This window comes from Anguilla rostrata, chromosome 11 (genome assembly GCF_018555375.3).
Source record: "Anguilla rostrata isolate EN2019 chromosome 11, ASM1855537v3, whole genome shotgun sequence".
Classification (NCBI taxonomy): domain Eukaryota; kingdom Metazoa; phylum Chordata; class Actinopteri; order Anguilliformes; family Anguillidae; genus Anguilla; species Anguilla rostrata.
Window position 1 is genome coordinate 35,099,607 of NC_057943.1, and position 25,256 is coordinate 35,124,862.

A 25,256-nucleotide genomic window follows, 5' to 3' on the forward strand; every position below is an offset into this window, starting at 1 on the left:
GTGTGTGTGCATGTGTGTACTGTCAGGGAAATGACCGTTTCCCATCTCCACATACCCAGAGGTGAGATCTTTCCCCAATAACACAGAGTCACAGCACTTTCAAAGATCAATAAGACTTTTATTCAACTTGCAAGGAGAAGATAACAATGGTATAACAATAATCAAGAGAATAATAAAGGATATATTTAATCACGTGATTGTCTCTATGTTAACACACACATACTGTCAATCAGAAAATTACTCTTACAGTACATTTGCGTGTAGGCGTGTCTGTGGGAGTGAGTAGGTGTGTACATGTGCGAGTGTGCACACATGTATGCGAGTGCACTATAGGTGTCTTCATTAATGCGGGAGTACATTTTAGCAGACACTCTTATCCAGAGCAACTTTTAGTGTCCCTTTATTCAGCAGTTTCAGTGGTTCAGGTTAAGGACACTTTTCTGAGGGTTAAACGCCTCTGTCCCACCAGAGAATTGGAGGAAGGCTCTTCATGTGCAGCTTAGCAGGAGGCACTTGGCGGACCAGCGATGGTCGCCATTGCGTTTCAAAACTGTGTCACACAGGCCCACCAAAACTCTCCAATCGCTGGGCAATTACGCATCACCCTGAGGGGCTGCCGGCCTCAGTCGGTGCTGGGAATGTCCAGATTCAGTACCAATCCATGGGGCCCATCCATACACTAGAACAGAGCCTCAACAGATACCAGACCATGGGGCCCATCCATACACTAGAACAGAGCCTCAACAAATACCAGACCATGGGGCCCGTCCATGCACTGGGACAGTGTTCTAACAGATACCAGACCATGGGGCCCATCCATGCACTGGGACAGTGCTCTAACAGATACCAGACCATGGGGCCCATCCATACACTGGGACAGTGCCTTAACAGATACCAGACCATGGGGCCCATCCATACACTAGAACAGTGCCTTAACAGATACCAGACCATGGGACCCATCCATACCGTAGAACATGCCTTATCAGACACCAGACTGTGGGGCCCATCCATGCACTAGAACAGTGCCTTAGCAGGATTAGTCACCCAGCAGCTGACATCCTTGATTATAATTGAGGATTTATGAGCCCGTACCAGTCGGTTTGCTGCTTCAGGATGTGTAAAATTACTCATGCAAGGGATTTCGTAATCAAATTGTAGTTCATGCTGTTCCAAGCATCAAAAGATGTGTTACTCTACTACCCAGTACAGGCAAGTAGAGGTTTTGTAAAAGGTTTTGTGGATTTATTTCTTTGTTGTTGGTTTGATTGATTGGTCATTGGTGATGGATGTACTCTCGCTGTTGAAGAAGCTCCAGATCGCCTAATTTGCCTGAGAGGTGATTAGACTTTTTTTACGAGCTGATCTTTATGTCTGGTGGGAACCGTGATTCAAAAACACAGTGCCGTTGGGGAGCTACACTGTTATGGCAGAGTACAGTACGGCTGAGTACAGTACAGCAGGGCATTCGCAGACAGTATAACTGACCCAACGGGGTGTTTACAGACAGTATGATTGACGCAGCAGGGTATTTACAGACTGTATGTCTGTATAATATATGTATTGCACTGAGATATACAGATGTATTAAGACGTAAGTAATATACCTACATTCCTCTATCTTTTTGTTCATGCCGATCAAGCAGTTTTATCTTGCTGAGCTCGTATAACTCCAGTTGGCATCCACTAAATAAGATGTCCCTGTGTACCGATGCTGCTTTTTAAAAATGTCTGATTCTGTTAGAAGATAGCGGTTCCTTCTCTTTGCTGATGTCTAATCCCCTCTGTGAGTCAGCCATCGAGGGTGTGCGGGGGGCAAACGGAGGGGGGGGGGGGACCACCTCATGCCAGCGTCTGATTACACAAGCCGTCTGAGCCAGAACCCCCTGACCACCCGGACCCAGCGCTCCATGGGCCCGTTCGCCTGGCCATGGGGATTTGGGTTTCGCCAGATCACAGGACTCAAGCCATTAATCCCCAAAGGCACTCGTGAACACGGATCATTTTCACAGCAGTTTCCTTTTCCATCAGCTTTGAAAGATGTTTTTTTTTTGTAAGATTTGGGATTAAGTATTATTAAAACTGTGGCACCTTTGCCTCTGCAGAGTGGTTCAACTTGAAATACCGACTTCATATGAATTTTTGGAAACCGGAGATTTTATTTTCTGAATAAAATATTTCACACTGTAAGGGGTAGAGTGAAGATTCTGCCTGTTCAGAGGGGATGCAGATCACACCTCATGTGCAGCTGGACTCGTGGGTCACATATGATGCCAGACTCTAGGGCCCATCCATGCACTGGAACAGCGCCTTAACAGATACCAGACCATGGGGCCCATCCATGCACTGGAACAGAGCCTTAACAGATACTAGACCATGGGGCCCATCCATGCACTGGAACAGAGCCTTAACAGATACTAGACCATGGGGCCCATCCATGCACTGGAACAGAGCCTTAACAGATACTAGACCATGGGGCCCATCCATGCACTGGAACAGAGCCTTAACAGATACCAGACCATGGGGCCCATCCATAAACTGAAGCAGTGCCTTAACAGATACCAGACTAAGGTGCTCATCCTTAAACTGGAACAGAGCCTTAACAGATACCAGACCATGGGGCCCATCCATGCACTGAAACCGAGTCTTAACCGGACATGCAGCAGACCCCAGGAATCTCTGTTGAAAGTGCGAAACTGAATTCATATGTAACGCCTCTGCCTTGGGCTTGGTGATAAACCACAATAATAATTATATAAATGTTTTTGTGCAGTAACAGTCATTGGTGCCCTGCAGTGCGACAGCTTTCTTCTCATCTCTTTTCATTTACCAGACCAGGTACTTTCCAAACCTTAGAGGCTACGTGTAATGCTTCCATGACCATGACCCTAAAAACATGACCCTTATTGATCATATCAGCCAATCATAATAATGATAATGATGCTCTTGAGATTAACGCAAAGAAAACGGAAGAGATTGTATTTGGCTCACCAAGTGCCTGTTGTTATCCATAATGAAAAAATCAAGCAGGTATTTTCATATAAATACTTGGGTGTAATGATAGACCATCTGTCATCCTGGAAAGACCACATTGAATTTGTCTGAAAAAGGACAAAACAAAGTATTTATTTTCTTCGCCGCCTTAGGTCTTTTGGGGCGAGTAGACAAATTCTTCTTTTGTTTTTTACTTCTGTGATTATGAGTGTTCTACAGTATTGTAATACTACATGGTACAAGTGTTTGTCCACTACTTTAAAGTCGAAACTGTTCCAACAAATAAAAATCTGCTCAAAGCTTGTAGGCCAACCCCTTGAGAAATTCTATGAATCAGCCTACCATAATAACATATTAAGGCTGGCCAACAACATTGTCTCTGACCCCAACCATGTCCTGAACAGTGAATACAAATTGTTACCATCATGTGTGGAACCAGGTTCCACGATTTAATAGGGTTAGACTGAAGCACTCTTTTGTACACCAGTCAATCCTAAAATTAAATAGGGAGCTTAATCCCAGATCAAATGTACATTGAAGGGCCTTGACTGTTGTCTTCTGTGATTGTAATGTTATGTTAAATGTACGTATCTTTGTTTCTTGTCTTAATTTTTGTCTTTTCTGTGATGTTGCAAATGGAGCTGCTGTGATGCAAGAAAAATTTCAGACTTGATCTGACAATAAAGTATTATCATCATCAGAAGAATGGCCATACAGCTGTCCATGTGACTGACAAAAATGCATCACAAGATCACACGCAAGCTGCAAGGCCTTGCTGCTGATTGGCTGTCGGATCGACACACACTCGGTAGATCTCAGTGGTGATATTTTTCTGCAAACTTTTTACGTGGCTGCTGGAGGCCAGCCCTGCTCCAGGCATCCATCTTGAAAGAATAAATCTGAACACAGGGCCAACAGATGGCCACTTAATTACAGAGTGACAAAAGCAAGGCAATTCTCGTTTATCTGAAGAAGTGCCTTCTGACGGATGAGGTGCTCGTGTGCAATCATTCATAGCGGAAGCAGGGTTTTCCCTTGCCGTTTCCCCTCACTGTAGATGCAAACCACAAAAACAGAAACATTGAGGGGAGAAGGGGGACAGTCTACACCTCCACCACCTCCATTCCACCATCTCCTCCACCACCTCAATTCCCCTTCCGCTTCCTCCTCCACCACCTCCATTCCACCACATAGTCCTTCAGTACTATGTCCACGCTCCCCAACTCCCACCCTATTCCATATGCTCCCCAACCCTTACAGCTTGAGTATGCACACACAGACACGCACACACGGACGTACACACACACACGCACACACGGACGCACACACATACACACACACACACACACACACGCAGAGAACCGGACCCGTGTGATATGTACCTTTTCTTTAAACACCCCCCCCCCATCTCCCTTCGTTTCTATTTGTGAGAACCGTTGGGAGATTTTGTGACCTCAACTTTACGTGAGAAAACCATGATGCTGTTTGACCTTCAGCTGTGACCTTTGAATACAGCAGACTATTTGGCTGCTGTATATAAAAGAAAACGTGGGTATTATGATTTTTGTTTTAACTAGCAGCACTTGGTGACTTTGAAACAGTTTAGTGTGCAATGAAATTAGTTCAGAGGAAGCTTTACTGGTTCGAAATGAGGGTAGGTATGGAAATGGTCTTTAAAACTGTAAGTGACCCCCCCTTGCTTAGCTGTGTCTTAGCCCAGGGTGTCTCATGTGGTTTTGACATGTTTGCAGCTGGCAGGCCATGCTCAGAGGTGGGGAGGGGGGGCGTGTTCTGTGCTGGCGGGTGTGCTCAGAGCTGAGGGGGCTGTGTTCAGTACTGGGGGGACGTGCTTAGAGATTGGGGGGCCATGCTCAGAGCTGGGGGGGGGGGCGTGCTCAAAGCTGGTAGGTCATAGTCAGAGCTATGGGGGCCGTGCTCAGAATGGGGGGTCTGTGCTCAGTACTTGGGGGGGGGGGGCATGCTCAGAGCTGGGGGGTCGTGCTGGGCCCTGGGCTGTGGTCCTTCCTCCGCTGGGTCTCTGTCTTTGGCGACACTGCGGGGCTTGGCGAAGGCGCCGGCCTTAGCGCCATTAATCTCTGGTGTTTTCCACCCGTGCCTCCAGGCAGCCCGTGGTTTCCTGGCCCTCGGCCTGGTGCCTTCCACCGTCGGGGGGGGGGTGCGGTAATTAAAGCCTGCTCCTGAAGTGCAGGACGGAGCGATGGCTGGGTGACCCTCTCGTTCCGGAGACCGCCGCTCACCCACCCGCCCGCCCGCCTGCTCCCTGTGAAGGGCTCGCTGCTCTGGGGATCTGGCGCTAGCCTGCCCCGCTGCCTAACCCTCACAACGAAGGGCTGGCCTAAATCTCCTGGCCCGCGGGGACTGTGGGGACGTGACTGCGGCGATACAGGATGTCCCCCCCCCCCCTCGGCCTGGCCTGCCAAATGTGCTGCAGGGGGGAGGGATTGGGGGGGAGGGATTGGGGAGGGATTTGGGGGGGAGATAGGGTCCCTCGAGCAGAGATGTGTGAAAGTGCTGACACGCTTGCGGCGGGGAAACGCCATATTAGCCGTTTTTTTACGCTGCTTGCAAAGGTTAGCGGGTTAGCGGAGGTGTACAGACCTGCAGAGAGCACTGATGACACAGCAGAGAGCTCTGCTCTTCCTCTGGAGAGGGGCAAGGGCCGACCCACCGGGCTCTGGGGAATGTTCCGGAGCGCCACGGGACCGTACGGCTACGCTGCGGCGAACCTGATCGGTCTGCGCCGACATCCCACCTAAAAACAACGCCCTGGTCACCGGCCATCGGTAAACGGAACGTAGACACTTTTTTTTTGTTCATTTTGGTAAGATGGCAAAGCTTTTTTTTGTGTTTTGTGTACTTCCAAAGACGCCTCATGGTTTATAAAAACCAAGAGTTTGATGAGCGGGCCCCTGGTTGGTAACCCAGGTTGTAGAGCGTAGATGGGCCCCTTGGTCTGGGGTCAGATCTGGACTCCGCCCGTGCTGACTGTGGCTCTTGCGTTGCCCAGCGATGGGAGGATGTCAGTTTCCCGGTGCTGCGGTGACTCTTTGCGCTCATGCGCCCCCTGTTGGTCCATCAGGTGCCTGCAAGTGTGCCAGTTAAGCTGCAAGTGAGGTTTCTTCTTCTGACTCATGTCTTTCTGAACCCGACTTGCGAACTGTGGTGTGATAATTGGCGGCTGACATCATGTCCTTTGGATGACAGTGAGTCCTTGTGTACGCTCTCCTAAAGAGATAGCAGAGGTTGACCAATGATAACATTATGATTGGCCATTACAAAATCGTGGAAAAAGGTTTGGGTAAGAACATTTCTTTGAATGAAAAAGCTGTTATTGGGGCCTGGAAATGTGGATCAGTGGTCATTACTCTCATCAAAGTCAGCAGTGGTTTTGCTACGGCTGCCGAGCTAGCAAAGAGCCGTTGAAATGTGGTGTCTTAATGAGGTCTCTGTGTCTGTTTGGGTATGACGCTAGCAGTGAACTTGAGGTGAACCCCCCTCACCCCCCCCAGCCCATACACACATACATACACAGATATGTCAAGTGTAGGCCATGAGTGAAGAAGCCTGTCTGGGGGGAGGGGGGCAGCCTGTCTGGGGAAGGGGGGGGGGGGGGGGCAGCAGACTGCTGACACCAGCAGTATGTGTCTGACGCCGCTGCCGCCGCGGATGATGTTCTGGAGAAGTGGGCTAGATGATATCTGCAGTACAGCTTGTAACTGCTGTGGTTAGTGAACTCTGCCTAACCTGTGGCTTGACCCTTTCGATTGGACTTTCCCACAAACCCTTGAACAAACTTCACTTGGAGCTCAAAATATATTGGAGGGCTTCTGTTTGGGCGGTTTTAGGCCCACAGGAATGTGTTTTCGGGACCCGTTAATGGATGCTCGGAAGTTCCAGCTGAGCGCCCTTTTTTTTTGGTTTTTAGCACTTCCTGTTGCAAGATGTGCCCTTGTGTCTCAATGCCTGCCTTCTCTTTCAGCTTTGAAGACCTGCAGCCCCAAGCAGTTTGTGTGTAAGGACCAGGTCACCTGCATCTCCAAGGGGTGGCGCTGTGATGGCGAAAAGGACTGTCCGGATGGCTCGGACGAGTCCCCTGATGTCTGTAAGTCCGGCTTTTTGGTGCTACTCGCCACTACTGACAAGAGAATGGCAGTTGTGAGACACAAAAATGGGTGGAACCAAAATTTCTTGCTGTCCACGACTACCTCATTAAAGCCAAAGTATTCCTTTGCTTTGGAGAGAGGAGCCTTTGATTGGTTGGAGCTGAGATTCACAAAATAAGGGAGCTTTGCCTATTGTAGGGTTCACAAAGCTTTACTCTTCCAACAACTAACACCTCACCTACAGCCAGTCACCAGTACCAACAGCCAGTCACCACACCTACAGCCACTCACCTCACCTACAGCCAGTCACCACACCAACAGCCACTCACCTCACCTACAGCCAGTCACCACACCTACAGCCACTCACCACACCAACAGCCAGTCACCTCACCTACAGCCACTCACCACTACCAACAGCCACTCACCACACCTACAGCCACTCACCTCACCTACAGCCACTCACCTCACCAACAGCCACTCACCTCACCAACAGCCACTCACCACACCTACAGCCACTCACCACACCTACAGCCACTCACCTCACCTACAGCCACTCACCACACCTACAGCCACTCACCACACCTACAGCCACTCACCACACCTACAGCCACTCACCTCACCTACAGCCACTCACCGCACCATCAACCACTCACCACACCAAGAGCCACTCACAACACCTACAGCCACTCACCACACCTAAAGCCACTCACCTCACCTACAGCCACTCACCACACCTACAGCCACTCACCACACCTACAGCCAGTCACCACACCAACAGCCAGTCACCACACCTACAGCCACTCACCACACCAACAGCCACTCACCACACCTACAGCCACTCACCACACCTACAGCCACTCACCTCACCTACAGCCACTCACCACACCTACAGCCACTCACCACACCTACAGCCAGTCACCACACCAACAGCCAGTCACCACACCTACAGCCAGTCACCACACCTACAGCCACTCACCACACCTACAGCCACTCACCATACCTACAGCCACTCACCACACCTACAGTCACTCACCACACTAACAGCCGCTGACCTGACTAAACCTCAGCTTTGCTGAATTTTCATTCCAAGTTTAATTAGTGGGCCACTCCCCCTAATCAAAACATTACAGCATCTTTCAAACACAATATTTGGATAAATGGCCGATAAACGAGGAATGAGTTTACTTTGTGGTTTATGACTTTGTTAAGAAAGTGACTCATTCAGTTTTACTGTAAATATTCATCTCAAAACCTGGCATTATTCCAAACAGCATGCATCAGCAGATTGGGTGTACATTTTTCAAAAGGAGGTCTTTTTAAATGGTCAAATTGGACAATTGCTCGCTACTGCTTTCTCACTGCCTCTGGTGCTTACTGTACCTATGCTAGCTATAACCATACCTATGTCTTACTGAGCCAGTAGCAGTTTTTCTCAGCAGTTTTGATGCTGTAAATGGGTCCTGAGAGTAGGGAGTGACTGCTTTAATTCAGTCTCTCAGAAATGCGTGACAGGTTGTAACCTGATTTCCTGCTGTGTGTGTGTGTGTGTGTGTGTGTAGTGGGGGTTGGATTGGGGGGGGGACTGGAGCAGTCATATGGATTTGTTGCTTTGAGAGAGAATAGCAGTATGGATTAGTTGCTAGGTAACTAGATTAGCATCCATAGCTCTCCATGTTCAGCCATTGAGCAAGGTGCTTATATTAAATTGTTTTGATGAATACAGATGCTGCATGAATGGGGGAGGGTGTGTAGTGTATGCTCTGTGGGTTGCTGCTGACTTCATAATTCAGTTGCTAAATAATTTGAGTTTACTGTGGGGTTCTGCGCCAGAGAATCTCAGTGTTTAGTCTGTCTGTCAGGCAATTAATCCACATGCTCTCGCTCTCCAAAAGCCCCCCAGACTTCTGTTGTGTGATGACACTGGTCACCTGGTGCGTGATGTCACTGGTCACCGAACGCTATGGCTTATTTTTTTGAGTCTGTTATCGTGTTGTTAGTTTCCTGAGCAAACACTGGTACTCGGAGTGAGTAGCACTGCTTCTCCCGTGTCTTGGCAGTAAAGGTCTGGATATTAGCTGGAGCAGGTCAGATTAAGGGAGCCTGGCTCAAGGGAGCGATGGGTTTGCAGTGTTTAGTCTGGGTCGTCTCTTTAACGGCCATTTTGTCACCGAGCGCTGTGTCCCACGTGGCTCGCTCAGGGCTCTCTGAATGCTCGGTGGGCCTTCACCCCTTCTTACCCGCTGTGTAACGAAGGTGACTGTGTGTGTGCGTGTGTGTGTACGTGCGCGTGCTTGTGCGTGTGCTTGTGCATGTGCGTGAGTGAGTGTGTGTGTGTGTGTGAGAGTGTGTGAGTGTTTGAGAGTGTGAGAGAGTGTGTGTGTGCACGCGCGTGTGCGTGTGTGAGAGTGTGTGAGTGTGTGAGTGCGAGAGTGCGTGAGAGCGTGAATGTGTGTGGCCACATCATCAGCTTGGCTGATACCCAGCTTTGGGCTGTTAGTTATTTGCTGCGTACAGAACGTAGAGACTTTCTAATTCCAGTCACAGAAAATCACTTGCTGCAGTTCTAAGTCGTCCTTTCTTTCTGGCGGCCAGTAGAGCTGGCTGGCCCCCTGTCTCTCTCTCCCATTCTCCCATTCTCTCTCCCTTCTCGCTCCATCTCTTCCATTCTCTCTTTTTGCTCTCTCTTTCCATCTCTCCATTTTCCCTTTTTCCTTTTCTGCCTCCATCTTCCTCTTTCCATGTCCCCCCACGCCATCTCTCTCTTTCTCTCACTCTTTCTGTGTCTCTCGCTGTTGCAATCCTCAATATTTGCCAAGACCCAAGTGTGAGCCAGCCTGGCTGACTCTGCCACTTTTCTTTAGTTTTCTGGAAGTTTCTCTGAGATGGGATTCAACTGCTGTTTTTCCTCCCTCTCCCAGCCCAGAAAGCTCATTTTCAGACAGAGTAGCTATGAGGTAAAAACAAAAAAAAAAAGAACAGATTAACTGCAAAATAAATGCACACATACACAGACACACACGCACGTGCACACACACATACAAACACTCACGTGTACACAGTTTTTTCAGTCTGTTTCAGTCTTTGATTATTTTCACCCAATGACTGAGATGTGAAACATCGCTCATTCAAGAAGGAAATGCAAGCCTACTCCTTCCTGGAACTAATCTTCCTGTAATCCTGCTGCTACTTCCTGTAGGTCTCAACGATCTCAGTTTAACATTATCCAGTTTTACCCTGGATTTACTCTTTCTCCACTGCTTAGTGTCTTTCCACCACATACCCAGTCTCCACTACTTACTCTGTCTGTACCACCTACTCTATCTCTTCTGCTTACTCAATGTCCACTACTTACTCTTATCTGTACTACTTACTCTTGCTCTACTGTTTATTCTACCATTTCGTCTGTCTCTGCTGTTTGTTCTAATGTCCTCCACTGATCGTCTTGCAAAAACAGCTGACTCATATGACAGATGGGAAGAAATAAGATCTCATATGGGTGTAAATATTACATCTTGGGTATGTTCGAACAGACTGCGGATTCCAAATTCAAATATTCCACACTGAAGTGTATCTGAACCTGAATATTATGTTCTTCTAACTGAAAATGTTCTTCTGTTTGTATATTTTGCCAAAGCTGTCTTCCTGGTATGGTACTCTGGTGAAGGGTTCGGCCCCAACACCTGGGTATGATTCTTCAGCCTTCACAACACAGGCCCACTTCCCCACCCTCACTTTCTGTAAGAGCTGAGGGGTACAGTCAGGAGGGGGACAAACAGGAACACACTGTAACTGCGTCTCAATACGAATGGTAAATGGTAAATGGACTGCATTTATATAGCGCTTTTATCCAAAGCGCTTTACAATTGATGCCTCTCATTCACCAGAGCAGTTAGGGGTTAGGTGTCTTGCTCAAGGACACTTCGACACGCCCAGGGTGGGGTTTGAACCGGCAACCCTCCGACTGCCAGACAATCGCTCTTACCTCCTGAGCTATGTCGCCCCATAATGCAGCAGCAGCAGCAGCCTCACCGCCTTCATCCTCAGACGTGAGCTCCCTCTGAAGGTAGCGTCCTAACGGTAAAGGAACCTCAAAAGGCTACGAATTTGGGACGCACTTTGCAGGCGTAGACTTTGTAGGAATGTCACAGAGAATTCACGAAACCAACGCGAGATCAGTGTTCATGTAGAGGGCATCGCTGGAGTGCACATAATTCAGCTACAGGCTCTGTGTGTAGACACGAGGGTGGAACAAGGAACGGGAAGAGTAAAAGTAGGTCCCGAATTCTAAAACCGAATCGATATACAGTAAGCAGAAAGTGCATTTGGGTATTATCTTGTGCATGGGGAGAGATTTCCAGCACTCATGTCTGTGCTTGCCAAACGGAGCTCGATTTAAATTTGGATTCTCCTCATTCAGTTTGGTCGCCAAGACAGGCACGCTTTTCATCTGCTCGGTGAGTCTGTTTAAAAAAACATTAAGAACCTGGCTGTGATGGGCAGTGTTCAGTAGTAACTGGCTGTGATGGGCAGTGTTCAGTGCAGTAACTGGCTGTGATGGGCAGTGTTCAGTGCAGTAACTGGCTGTGAGGGGCAGTGTTCAGTGCAGTAACTGGCTGTGATTGGGCAGTGTTCAGTGCAGTAACTGGCTGTGAGGGGCAGTGTTCAGTGCAGTAACTGGCTGTGAGGGGCAGTGTTCAGTAGTAACTGGCTGTGATGGGCAGTGTTCAGTGCAGTAACTGGCTGTGAGGGGCAGTGTTCAGTAGTAACTGGCTGTGATGGGCAGTGTTCAGTGCAGTAACTGGCTGTGAGGGGCAGTGTTCAGTGCAGTAACTGGCTGTGAGGGGCAGTGTTCAGTAGTAACTGGCTGTGATGGGCAGTGTTCAGTGCAGTAACTGGCTGTGATGGGCAGTGTTCAGTGCAGTAACTGGCTGTGAGGGGCAGTGTTCAGTGCAGTAACTGGCTGTCATTGGGCAGTGTTCAGTGCAGTAACTGGCTGTGAGGGGCAGTGTTCAGTGCAGTAACTGGCTGTGATTGGGCAGTGTTCAGTACAGTAACTGGCTGTGATGGGCAGTGTTCAGTAGTAACTGGCTGTGATGGGCAGTGTTCAGTGCAGTAACTGGCTGTGAGGGGCAGTGTTCAGTGCAGTAACTGGCTGTGATGGGCAGTGTTCAGTAGTAACTGGCTGTGATGGGCAGTGTTCAGTGCAGTAACTGGCTGTGATTGGGCAGTGTTCAGTGCAGTAACTGGCTGTGATGGGCAGTGTTCAGTGCAGTAACTGGTTGTGATGGGCAGTGTTCAGTGCAGTAACTGGTTGTGATGGGCAGTGTTCAGTGCAGTAACTGGCTGTGATTGAGCAGTGTTCAGTGCAGTAACTGGCTGTGATTGAGCAGTGTTCAGTGCAGTAACTGGCTGTGAGGGGCAGTGTTCAGTGCAGTAACTGGCTGTGATGGGCAGTGTTCAGTGCAGTAACTGGCTGTGATGGGCAGTGTTCAGTGCAGTAACTGGCTGTGATGGGCAGTGTTCAGTGCAGTAACTGGCTGTGATGGGCAGTGTTCAGTGCAGTAACTGGCTGTGATGGGCAGTGTTCAGTGCAGTAACTGGCTGTGAGGGGCAGTGTTCAGTGCAGTAACTGGCTGTGAGGGGCAGTGTTCAGTGCAGTAACTGGCTGTGATGGGCAGTGTTCAGTGCAGTAACTGGCTGTCATTGGGCAGTGTTCAGTGCAGTAACTGGCTGTGATGGGCAGTGTTCAGTGCAGTAACTGGCTGTGAGGGGCAGTGTTCAGTGCAGTAACTGGCTGTGATGGGCAGTGTTCAGTAGTAACTGGCTGTGATGGGCAGTGTTCAGTGCAGTAACTGGCTGTGAGGGGCAGTGTTCAGTGCAGTAACTGGCTGTGAGGGCAGTGTTCAGTGCAGTAACGGCTGTGAGGGCAGTGTTCAGTAGTAACTGGCTGTGATGGGCAGTGTTCAGTGCAGTAACTGGCTGTGAGGGGCAGTGTTCAGTGCAGTAACTGGCTGTGAGGGGCAGTGTTCAGTGCAGTAACTGGCTGTGAGGGGCAGTGTTCAGTGCAGTAACTGGCTGTGATGGGCAGTGTTCAGTGCAGTAACTGGCTGTGAGGGGCAGTGTTCAGTGCAGTAACTGAAAGGGTTTCTCAGAGCTCCCAAAGACAGCCAAAGCCAGAACAATCCTGGCGTCATCTTTACAAAACGCCCTGAGACGGAAACACGTCTGTCCTCTCTCTCTTTCTCTCTCTCTCTGTTTATCCCCCTCCCTTACTTCCTCATGCAGCTGTTTGACTTGGATTGATGATTGAAATTGTTTAATATATCATTGCAGATACCAGGAATGTAGGAATGTCTTCATAAACAACAGGTTCATTGGCACAGCTCAATTTAAAACATGCATTAAACAAGTGTTTATAAAGTCAGAATGACTACCAGTTAACTTTATTCACTTAAAATGGGCTGTAGCTACAAATGCTCTGTGTTGCATCAACCAACAGGCTGTCCGTACTGTTAGCTATTTTTAACTGTATTAAAACCTGCGCTTGTTTCTTGCCAGGCTTTTCACTCGTTTATTTTCCTTCAGTGTGTGTTCAAGCTGTGAGGTCATCAGTATGCATGGATAAGACCTTACAATGTAGCCCAGTGGTGGAATTTGAGGCAGACCGGTTTCGAAAGCAGAACTGGTAGGCGCGTTGCCAATCTGCGGGGGCATAGCTCTTGAATCCCGTTTCCATTTTCTGCGTTCGCCCACGGCGCAGTGCGCCCGTGAGATGGTGGGTGCTTTCCGGCGTCTGGCGGCGATTGCGTGAGGGTTGCTTATGGGTGAGGTGCTGGGGGCCGGGTGGGGTTATCAAGCCCCCCCCCCCCATCAAAGTAGATTATCAGTTCCGCGGTTCTGCCTCGGCTGGCAGAAGACGCGCTGCTGCCGCAGACGCTGTCTTATCTGCCCGGCCTCGCGTAGCCTGAGCAAAGCCGGGGGAGTTCGAGCGCTTCGGCGGTACTTCTGTCAGCCTGGGAGCCGGTGTGGGGTTTGGTCCCTTTTCATCGCGTACAGTAGCTCCGCCTACAGTGGCTGTGAGTCTCCTGGGACAGGGAGGGGCTTATCCATTGCCCGCATCGGGAACGTCTACATTAAAAAAAACAAAAAACAAAAAAAAAAGAACTAGCAAACGCGGTCGCTGCGTGTGGACTTCTGTCCTGGGCATGAGTAAGACGGCATTATTGTGACTTATTTCCCTTGCAGCAGTGTCTCTTCTTCAGCACTATTAAATATCACGTCATCAGCTTGAGAAGGTAAACTTGGCTGTGGAGTTGGAAAGTGGAACATAATCTGCAAATTAGTGAGGGCATCTTTCTTGCAAAAGGCAGACTAATTTAACTGAATAGCTAGTCTGCATTTGAGTTAGTTAGAAAGCTGTGTAAAAAAAAAAAAGATTTTCAGCTTGTTTACTTGGCCAGCTATGCAAGCTGTAGGCCTAACAACTTGTTAAGCAATATAGTTAAATTTTGGAACATTTGGTCGCTGAAGCAATTCGTGCTAACTCAACGCCAGCCTAGTAGCAATGTGGGCTACGACATGTAGAAAAAGAACCGCATGCATTGGGGTCTCTCTGCGTGTCGTAAATTTCGGGAAATTCCGAAGCAGGGGATTCATTTCTCCTCCGTTTTGGCCGGAAAGTCTTGTTCTGGAAAACCGTCTTCCTTTCGTAGGATTGGTTTGTGCACAGGCTGGATGTTAAATGTATTTTTTTTTTTTGCATGTATGAATAGCGTGGTACTCGCGATTCGTAGCGCTGCTAGCGACGCTAGCCTTGTCGCCTCGTCTCCATTGGAATTGAACGACTTCTGGTCGGACTGGTCTGGGAACGGTGCTTTCGGTGTAAATCCAGCATCGCGCGAAACAGACCCGTCGCTTACGGGCAAGCTGAGGGTGCCGGGCTCGCCAACTCAGAATGCTATGCCCCCGCTCCCCCACCCACCCCAAATAAATGAATAATTCACACATGAATAAATCAGATCCTTTTCATATAAAACCGCGATCACAATTTAATCCCTGGTTTGCAATCGTAGTCTCACTGCCCCCCCCCCGCCCCCCCTGCCCACCGTTCTGCGATCACAGTCACCCCCCCCCACTCTACCACTCGTTCATAGCATCTTAGTCTGGGTGCAAAATACCTCTTTGAATTCTTTCATATTCCTATGAAAAGCTCCATGGAACACACTGCTGTTCCATTGTAGGACGTTACGGAATTCCTAGGTATTAAAGTCATTGCAGTGCTCCTGGACGTAGATCCGGAGGGAGAGGGGGAGAAGACACGTCCCCCCTCCAGAACTTTGGGGAGGCATTAAATGGTCTATTCAAATGTTGTATTATTGGGTTGTACTTTTAGTCCCCCCCCCCCCCGAAAAAAAAAAGAAAATGTAATTAATTTAAACATCCTAAAGAGATTTTCTTGTTTGTTGTCCTCGTCAAAGTTCAGATGAGATCCATGTCTGGTCACTACGGTCCACCAGAGTTTCACTTCGTTGTTCGTAACTTTGAATCACAGCTTCCTTTGCTGTGTTCTTGAAAAATAGTGAGTTCTGCGGTCTCTTAAATGAAGGAATTTTACTTTCTTTTACGCTGCAGGTCACAAAAATGTATCCGGCCGCATAATTGATAGCAAATGTGTTTACTGTGTGCAGAATTTATCAGCACATCTTTGGAGGTTTTTTTTTTTTTTTTTTTTGAAGTTTTTGTTTTGTTTTCGAGAATCTTCGCTGCGCAGCACGACCTATTTGCTCGCCAATCTGGTTTTCATTTTCTTTGCTCCCTCTCTCCGCTCAAGACATTCCGGTGACCTACTTTGACTCCTGCCAGATTTTGGAGAGCTCTGCTCGCTTTCTGCGTGCTGGCGGGGTCAAATCAGCTCACGAGCACACGGATCTGCAGGAACGGGAGTCGGGCCGATGTCCTCTGAAGCTACGGCTCGTGGATGTTCGCAAGCTGTCTGGAGCACACAGAAGCACCCGCTTTGTTCGCTTACACTGTTAAGCGACTTGCGTGCTGTGTCACGACCATTCTGGGTGATGACGTTTCACTGTAAATCTGCATTTAAAAAGAATTTGTAAGGCAGCTGACAGCAACGGTCGTTATCGTTCAAGGTAATGTTTTTGCAGTTGTTTGTTTTGTGACCAGATCTGCTCATCTGTGTTTTGTGTTACATGCATGCCTGCGTGCATGTGTGTGGAAGATTAAGAGGAAGTGAGTCATTGGACAGAGCAGACTGATGGAGCGATGGGCAAGGTTGAGGAATGGAGAGATAGAGGAACAGACAGATTTAAGGATAGAGAAGTAGAGAGCTGGATAAGTGCAGGCAGCTGTCCCAGCCAAAAGCAATGTACATAAATCAGAGGAGAGTTACAGATGACAGAATCAGGGGCATCAAGGCAGTAAAACAGACTGATTTATACAGTGGAGGAAGACCCAAGGCGTGAGTGAGTGAGTGAGTGAGTGAGTGAGTCAGTCAGTCAGTCAGTCAGTCAGTCAGTCAGTCAGTCAGTCAGTCAGTCAGTCAGTCAGTCAGTCAGTCAGTCAGTCAGTCAGTCAGTCAGTCAGTCAGTCAGTCAGTCAGTCAGTCAGTCAGTCAGTCAGTCAGTCAGTCAGTCAGTCAGTCAGTCATTAACCCCTTAAAACCCACTTAAAATCCTGGGTTTTTTGTAAGAGTTCCCCCTGTTTTAAATAAACCCATCTCCAAAATTATATCCAGTGCAAACATGGTTCAAAGCTTGACATAAAGAGGACATTCATACCAAAATGACCAAATCCCAGTCTGTAAACATACAAGACATATTTATTATTCAGGACAAGAAATATAATAAACAAGAAAGAAATCCAAAAATCCTTTTGCATTTTCTTTTTTCTGTAGTGATTATATGTACTTTTGATACTGGATAAAACCATTATTTTCCCAGTCATACCCCAGGATGTTTACAACACTATGAAAAAACTTTGGAGTGGACTGCACAAAGCAGTAAAATTTGACCTGCGTTTTCCCAAAGGTGGGCACTAAGCTCCTGAAAACCTCTCCAAATGGCACCAAACCTCTCCAAATTGGAATGTTGTGTATATCTTTTTTCCCAGCCATATTCAGCTTCCAGATGCTAATTCCATTGAGGGTGGTTCCCTCTGGAACCCCACAAACCAAATGTTCTTTATTTATCCATTCTGTCTTTTTGACTAAGCCATTTTGGAGAGCTACCATGTACAAAATCAGCACCCAGACCGCTTGTCAGCAGTAAACCTTCCGATCACAACAGAGTGAGAGCTCACAAGGAGAAAAATGACAAAAAATATAAAGTCTAATCGAGTATTAGCAGTTGTCTCCAGTGGTTTTACCAATCGAGACAGGGTGTTTTGCATCAAAGTGTGAAGAGTCTACGCTTTACGACAGTGCAGGTGTTATAGCAGTACACCTTGAATCAGTGACTGATGAAACCAATAACTTACAAGAATACTATTTTTAGAAGCCTGCGTCTAATTGGGGTTTAAGAAATTAAACAACGATAGCAGCAACAAGAACTGTATAAACAATAATAATGCAAATGGTAGGGTGTTTGCACCCTCAGCAATGGGTGCGCGATGGGGGGGCATTGTTAAAGAATATAATAGTAATGAACAGCAATGACTGTAATAATGACCATATAAGGCACTTCCTGTGAGAGACTGTTGTCCCTGACCTGGCGACAGTGTGATGTCAGAGTTGCCTGTTCGCTGTCCCTCAGGCTGTGGGGCACTGCCACATGCTGTGCAGCCTGCGATGCTGTGGGTCCCTCCCCCATAAGACTGATAATCTGTTTATGTGAGTCATTTCTTTAAATTTAGGGGGAGATATTTCATTAAAAAAAAAAAATAATAATAATTTAAAAAAAAAATATATATATATATATACATATTTCTTTCAAATTTCCCTTTTTGAGGTTCTATTGATTGCGCAGATGTAAACCAAATTGCCATTCCCCCTGAGTCCTTGCCTTGGGTGACCTTGTTAAATTTTACTGAGTTTACTACCAGTTCTTTGTAAGCCACTTGGTCAGCTTGGCACCATGTCTTCAGTAAGATTGCTACATGCACATCTCTTATTTGTTTAATGAAATCTTGGATACAGCCGCCTGCCGAATGCTGAAGACTTTAGGTCCTGGATGTTCCACAAATAAATACCAAATTGTTCCATTGAATAGAGCTGATATATTTTCTCAGAAAATGAGAGAAACTTAAGAAGTTTGTTTTTTTTTTTTTTAAATGAAATTAATAGTACAATATTTTCTTTTTATTTAAATCAACATTTGTGTGGACCTTTGACATCATCAAAAGTGGTGATTGTGTTTTCATACAAAACAGAATGATGTCTGAAAACAAACTGGTTATCATCAAGCAATATAACCGTTACGCACCACACCAGGTCTTGTTCTAACCCAGAAATTTGTCAGGTTTTTTTTGGCCTCCCCACAACTCTACCTAGCCCATTAGATGAGTGCATTTGAGGCTGTGTGAGTGCTGTATGTGCTCTCTCTCTCTGTCTCTTTTTCTCTTTCACTCTCTCTTTCTCCCTCCCTCACTTTTCATTTCTAGTTTCTTCTCTCAGTCCATGCTGCTCCCTCTGTGATTATTCTCAGTCTCTCTCTCCCCTTCCCCTCTTTCTACCTGTCCTCTCCTTCCACTGTTACCACCCATGGCCTTTCTCTTTTCTATCCCCCTCCCCCATCCTCTCTCTCTCTCTTTCCCTTCCATACAACGATGCCCATTTTCTCCTGTTTTCTTTTCTTCCAACCTCTCCATCAGTCCCCCTCCCTGTCTGTCGACCTTTTCTTTGTCCGTTTTTTTTCTCTGTGACAGACTCCATCCCTCTCTTTCCCCTCCCTCTCTTTCTCTGCCCTCTCTCTCTCTCTGCACCCCGGTCGCTCGTCCTGTTCGGAAAGTGCGTCTGCTACCAAATTTGCCACCTGGATTAAAGTCCCCTTTGCGCCATGTCGCCACGGCAACCAGCAAACGATACAATTGTGACAGTAATCTATGAGCTCGATTCCAAAAACCAAGTAGCGCGCGCGCCCAATATGGCAGCGTCCTTCCCTGTGACGCTGTTGTGCGGTTTGACCTTCTGAATGTTTCGCACAGACCTGAAACTGGCATCTCACGGTGCTTTGCAACATCTGTGGGCATCGAGCTGCAAATGCACAGGAAATGCTTTGATGCTTTCTCTGCGTATGTCTGGGGCTGTTTTAAATTAATTGAACAGTGAATGCTTCACGAGTGGCTAGGTCTGTTTGCTCAACGTGAACGGGGGGGTACCGTTGTGCACTGTCAGATATAACAATGAACAAGAGTTTGCTTCAAATGGTCTCTTTATTAGAAGCAGAATGATGTTACATAACTGAATCTCATTGTTGTGGTAAAAAGGATTTAATTGGTGGCACAGAATCTACACAAAAAAGGTTCAGGACTGTTATCAATTTAAAAGTGATCCCCACTAACATCTCTCTCAGGCTGCTGCTGGCATTTTCTCTCCTTTTCTCTCTCTCTCTCCCTCTCTCCTTTTCTCCATCTTTTTTTCTTTCTCTCTCTCAAATTCAAAATGCTTCATTGCCATGAAATATATTTTTAACTATTGCTAAAGCGTACATGCAAAAATACAGAAATACCTTAGAACATGAACATAAATTGAACTGAACAATTTCTATATCTGATGACAACAACAAGCAACACTATTATTATTATTATTATTATTATTAATAATAATAATAATAATAATAATAATAATAATAATAATTTTTTTGCCATTATTATTATTATTATATAATAATAATAATAATTAATTAAGTTGGTCAAACATTCTATTGGAGCTGATCTCTTCGCATGATTTGTAGTTCCTTTGCTTAACGTGTTCAGTAGATCTGTGAGTGTGTGCTGAGCCCTGTGACCTTGCTTAACGTGTTCAGTAGATCTGTGAGTGTGTGCTGAGCCCTGTGACCTTGCTTAACGTGTTCAGTAGATCTGTGAGTGTGTGCTGAGCCCTGCGACCTTGCTTAACGTGTTCAGTAGATCTGTGAGTGTGTGCTGAGCCCTGCGACCTTGCTTAACGTGTTCAGTAGATCTGTGAGTGTGTGCTGAGCCCTGCGACCTTGCTTAACGTGTTCAGTAGATCTGTGAGTGTGTGCTGAGCCCTGCGACCTTGCTTAACGTGTTCAGTAGATCTGTGAGTGTGTGCTGAGCCCTGCGACCTTGCTTAACGTGTTCAGTAGATCTGTGAGTGTGTGCTGAGCCCTGTGACCTTGCTTAACGTGTTCAGTAGATCTGACCGCAGTAAGAGGGGAGGGTCAAACATTCTAGCGTCAGTGCTGGGTGATCAGCCGGTTCTTTGCCGGTTCGTCAGAGTGATGTAATCGCCTCCGCCGGGAGGCGGGACGGGCCTCGGGGACGTCGTTTGCAGCGGTCCTCCGCGCGCGGAACCTTCCGCCCGCTTCTCCCCCGCCGCCGCCGCGCTTCCTCACCCCTCTGCAGCCGAGGCGCTTTGCGCTGAGCGCGCATCGCTAAGGGAGCGGAGAACAACGATGGCAAACGCGGGTGTTAAAAACCGGTCGGCTTTCGAAGGAGCGCTCGTTAGCCCGCGGCTCGCTGCGTCCGCGGTGCCTCTGGTCTTTCCCGCCGATTTAAATGCGCTTCAGGTGTCACTTCAGTCACCAGATGAGCAGTCTTTGTGACTGAAGCTCCTGCCGTCCGTGCCCCAGTATTGAACCCTCTTTCAAAGTCACTCAGATCTTTTCTTCCTGCCATCTTGATCCAAAAACGAGGTCAACTGGGCCAGCTGAGCATATGTATATATATATATATATGTGTGTGTGTGTGTGTGTGTGTGTGTGTGTGTGTGTGTGTGTGTGTGTGTGTATAGGAACAGTGACACCAACAAGTCTTGTTTTGACTTTTGATAGAATTTGAAAAAAATTACTATGCGGTGAAAGTGTGGACTGACCTCAATTCGAGGGTGTTGACATCCATATTGAGGGACTTTTTGTACAAAGTCCCTCTCGTTTAAGAATTTCATCATCAGCCATGTTATTTCTCACCCTGTTTGAACTACTGTCATAGCTCCGCATCGCCATACAAGTCCTCCTGCTGGGAGAATAAATTTACCTCAATAACCCACGTCTGCCAAAACCTCGCTTGGCCCGCTGGCACACCAGTCAACATGCAGCAATTTGCCTGGATGCCAATAGAGCCCTTTCACTGTGTGATTAATATTACAATAAACATAATCGGCTCATAATCCTCAGCCTAATCTCAGAACCTGTGGCTCTGAAATGCTTTGTTCAGTTTCCATTGGTTTCTCTGCACAGTGAGTGTTTCCCGTGTCGCAGAAGCAGGGCCACGTGCCGTGAGAACGCGTGTTTCTTTCCTCCTTTCCGCCTTGTTTGCTCTGAGCCCGCGTTCTCCTTTCTGTGCTCGTTAACTTAGCTGATGGCAGCGAAGCTGAAGAAAACGGCATGGTGCCAGAAGCGCTAACAGGCTCCACCATCGTTGGCCATCATAACCATGTTGGTGTATGGATTAGTCAGCCTGGTTCAGCTCTACAGTGGGAAAGGGCTATAATGAGCCAGCCTGGTTCAGCTCTACAGTGGGAAAGGGCTATAATGAGCCAGCCTGGTTCAGCTCTACAGTGGGAAAGGGCTATAATGAGCCAGCCTGGTTCAGCTCTACAGTGGGAAAGGGCTATAATGAGCCAGCCTGGTTCAGCTCTACAGTGGGAAAGGGCTATAATGAGCCAGCCTGGTTCAGCTCTGCAGTGGGAAAAGGCTATAATGAGCCAGCCTGGTTCAGCTCTGCAGTGGAAAAAGGCTATAATGAGCCAGCCTGGTTCAGCTTTACAGTGGGAAAGGGCTATAATGAGCCAGCCTGGTTCAGCTCTACAGTGAGAAAGGGCTATAATGAGCCAGCCTGGTTCAGCTCTACAGTGGGAAAGGGCTATAATGAGCCAGCCTGGTTCAGCTCTACAGTGGGAAAGGGCTATAATGAGCCAGCCTGGTTCAGCTCTACAGTGGAAAAAGGCTATAATGAGCCAGCCTGGTTCAGCTTTACAGTGGGAAAGGGCTATAATGAGCCAGCCTGGTTCCAGCTGTACAGTGGGAAAGGGCTATAATGAGGCAGCCTGGTTCAGCTCTACAGTGGGAAAGGGCTATAATGAGCCAGCCTGGTTCAGCTCTACAGTGGGAAAGGGCTATAATGAGCCAGCCTGGTTCCAGCTCTACAGTGGGAAAGGGCTATAATGAGTCAGCCTGGTTCCAGCTCTACAGTGGGAAAGGGCTATAATGAGCCAGCCTGGTTCAGCTTTACAGTGGGAAAGGGCTATAATGAGCCAGCCTGGTTCAGCTCTACAGTGGAAAGGGCTATAATGAGCCAGCCTGGTTCAGCTCTACAGTGGGAAAGGGCTATAATGAGCCAGCCTGGTTCAGCTCTACAGTGGGAAAGGGCTATAATGAGCCAGCCTGGTTCAGCTCTACAGTGGAAAAAGGCTATAATGAGCCAGCCTGGTTCAGCTTTACAGTGGGAAAGGGCTATAATGAGCCAGCCTGGTTCAGCTCTACAGTGGGAAAGGGCTATAATGAGCCAGCCTGGTTCAGCTCTACAGTGGGAAAGAGCTATAATGAGCCAGCCTGGTTCAGCTCTACAGTGGGAAAGGGCTATAATGAGCCAGCCTGGTTCAGCTCTACAGTGGGAAAGGGCTATAATGAGCCAGCCTGGTTCAGCTCTACAGTGGGAAAGGGCTATAATGAGCCAGCCTGGTTCCAGCTCTACAGTGGGAAAGGGCTATAATGAGCCAGCCTGGTTCCAGCTCTACAGTGGGAAAGGGCTATAATGAGCCAGCCTGGTTCCAGCTCTACAGTGGGAAAGGGCTATAATGAGCCAGCCTGGTTCAGCTGTACAGTGGGAAAGGGCTATAATGAGCCAGCCTGGTTCAGCTCTACAGTGGGAAAGGGCTATAATGAGCCAGCCTGGTTCAGCTTTACAGTGGGAAAGGGCTATAATGAGCCAGCCTGGTTCAGCTCTACAGTGGGAAAGGGCTATAATGAGCCAGCCTGGTTCAGCTCTACAGTGGGAAAGGGCTATAATGAGCCAGCCTGGTTCCAGTCTCCACACAGCTCCACCGGAGGCCCCAGATTCGGGTCGGCACATGATGGCCCTGATCAGCAGGCTTACGTCGCGGAGCTACAGCCCCCCCCCCGAACAATAGGTCTAAGAGGGCCCTGCGCTCAGCTCAGCCTCTCGGACACGTGACCGGCAGCGGCGCGGAGGGGCTTAAGGGCCCGCAGAGCGGCTGCCCCCGCTGCTCTAATCCGCGGCTTTGAGGAACGCCGCCTCTGGAGATTTCCGTGGGGAAGGGGGGGCTAGGTCTGAGGAAAGAACTTAACTTACTCCACGGGAACGGTGATATTGTGTGGAATTTTCCTTTTAATTACCTGTGTGTTTTCTTAATTCGAATGGCTGAATTGCGTGTTTTCGTAACGACGCGAGGTCGCGACGGGAGCGCGCTCAGTCGCCACGTGCAGCCTGAACCTTTTAACTGCGCCGTGTCTGTTGTGCAACGTCTTGTTTTCGAATTCGGATGAGCTACTCTCGTCAAAATATTTGGCTGGCGACTCGCCCGAGGAGTGATTGATTACGGTTATTTGATGCGGAAAGGTAACAAACCGCAGTTCAGCCCCAGGCGCCGATGCCTCTTCTGATGCTATTTTATATAGCAGCTGTGACTGTGAGCTTCTGTCCTCCTGGAAGTTTGAGGGACAGCAGGCATTGGATGGACCTGGGTCTCTTTCTGCTCAAATGGTTGGTTGATACATGGAATGGGGGGTGGGGGGGTGGGGGGGGTGTGTTTATGCAGTTTATGGGAGGCGGTGCTGGAAGCTGGAAAGTGTGGAGATTCTGCCCCAAGCCAGGTGAAGCTTCAAGGCGAAGCTTCAAGGCAAAGCTTCAGAATGAAGCATTACAGGGGCAGTGTGCTGCTTGGGCGTTGTGAGCGGGCATGACCAAGGGGGATTGAGGGAGATTGAGGGAGGTGCTGGGTCCATGCGTCAGCCTGCCGCACAGTAAACAAACATGAGCCGTGGAAATCGAGAGAGATAATGAGGACATGGCCGAACGTGGCAGCGGCGACGTCCTCTGATGATTCGATCGCGGCCTTTCTCCCCGAAAGAACGCCGGACAAAAGGCTCTTGCGTCAGCCGTGTCCAAGCAGTTCCTTTCCTCACTCCGAAATGTGGAGCCCCCCCTCCGAGCCGCTCAAAAGGACGCCCTTTCGCCCCGAGCCCTTTTCACGTCTCGGGACGGGAGAACTAGCCCCCCCCCTCCCGGAGAGTGATGGAGCTCTTTTGGAAGAGGTCGGATGCCTGGCTGAAGATGGGGTAGTGAGACCCCCCCCCTGCCCAGCAGAGTGCCCCTTTAAACCTTGTTGTGTTGGCATTATTAATGCCCTCTCAGTCCGCTCCAGGGCAGAGGGCTCCGCGGGTGGAGCTTTACTCCGTTTCCTGTGAGGTGAACTTTTCTTTTGTTTTTTTTTTTCGCCTCCCCCTTCCCCCTTTGTATTTTTTTTTTTTTTTTAGAAATGGGTCAGCAGATGTTTTAAATGGAGAGAAAGAGCAAGTGAGAGAGAGAGAGAAAGGGAAAGACAGAGGCAGAGAAAGAGAGAGAGGAGGAAAAATGTCAACCAAGACTAACAGTTTGCTTTGCTGTGTATGGGCTGAGAGAGAGAGAGAGAGAAAAATGGGGACATTAAGTTGAGTGTGATGCAGATAAAAAAAGCAGTATTTTCCTGTTCTGTGAGCCCAAAGGATTCTTGCTGGTTGTCCTACACAGTGCCTGTGAAGGACATCATCTCCCAGAAGGCCCTGCTCTTCTTGATGGATACCAGTGAGGCCGTGCGGGTCTTTTCCAGAGCGGTGCACTGTGGGTCATTGCAGTCTTTTAGCAGTGCACCATGCAGGCTTTATGGGATGGTGATGCCCATATAGGGTTTGCCCATGTTGGGTTACCCTATGGGCTGGGAGTAGGTGTCGGTGGTGGGGGGTGGGGGGTGCAAAAGTATGAATGTGTGTAAAAGGGGAAAAGCAATCAC

The 25,256-nt window shown here is 48.3% G+C and overlaps 1 protein-coding gene across 1 annotated transcript in view; it reads left to right on the forward strand.

The window, feature by feature from the left end:
• Positions 1 to 25,256, forward strand: part of LOC135235081 (prolow-density lipoprotein receptor-related protein 1-like) — a 136,776-nt gene that overhangs the window by 10,601 nt on the left and 100,919 nt on the right. Inside the window, exons 2-3 of the mRNA XM_064300278.1 lie at positions 6,991 to 7,290; positions 24,998 to 25,051. Of these exons, the coding sequence (XP_064156348.1) occupies positions 6,991 to 7,290; positions 24,998 to 25,051 (354 nt within the window). The remainder of the gene's footprint in view (positions 1 to 6,990; positions 7,291 to 24,997; positions 25,052 to 25,256) is intronic.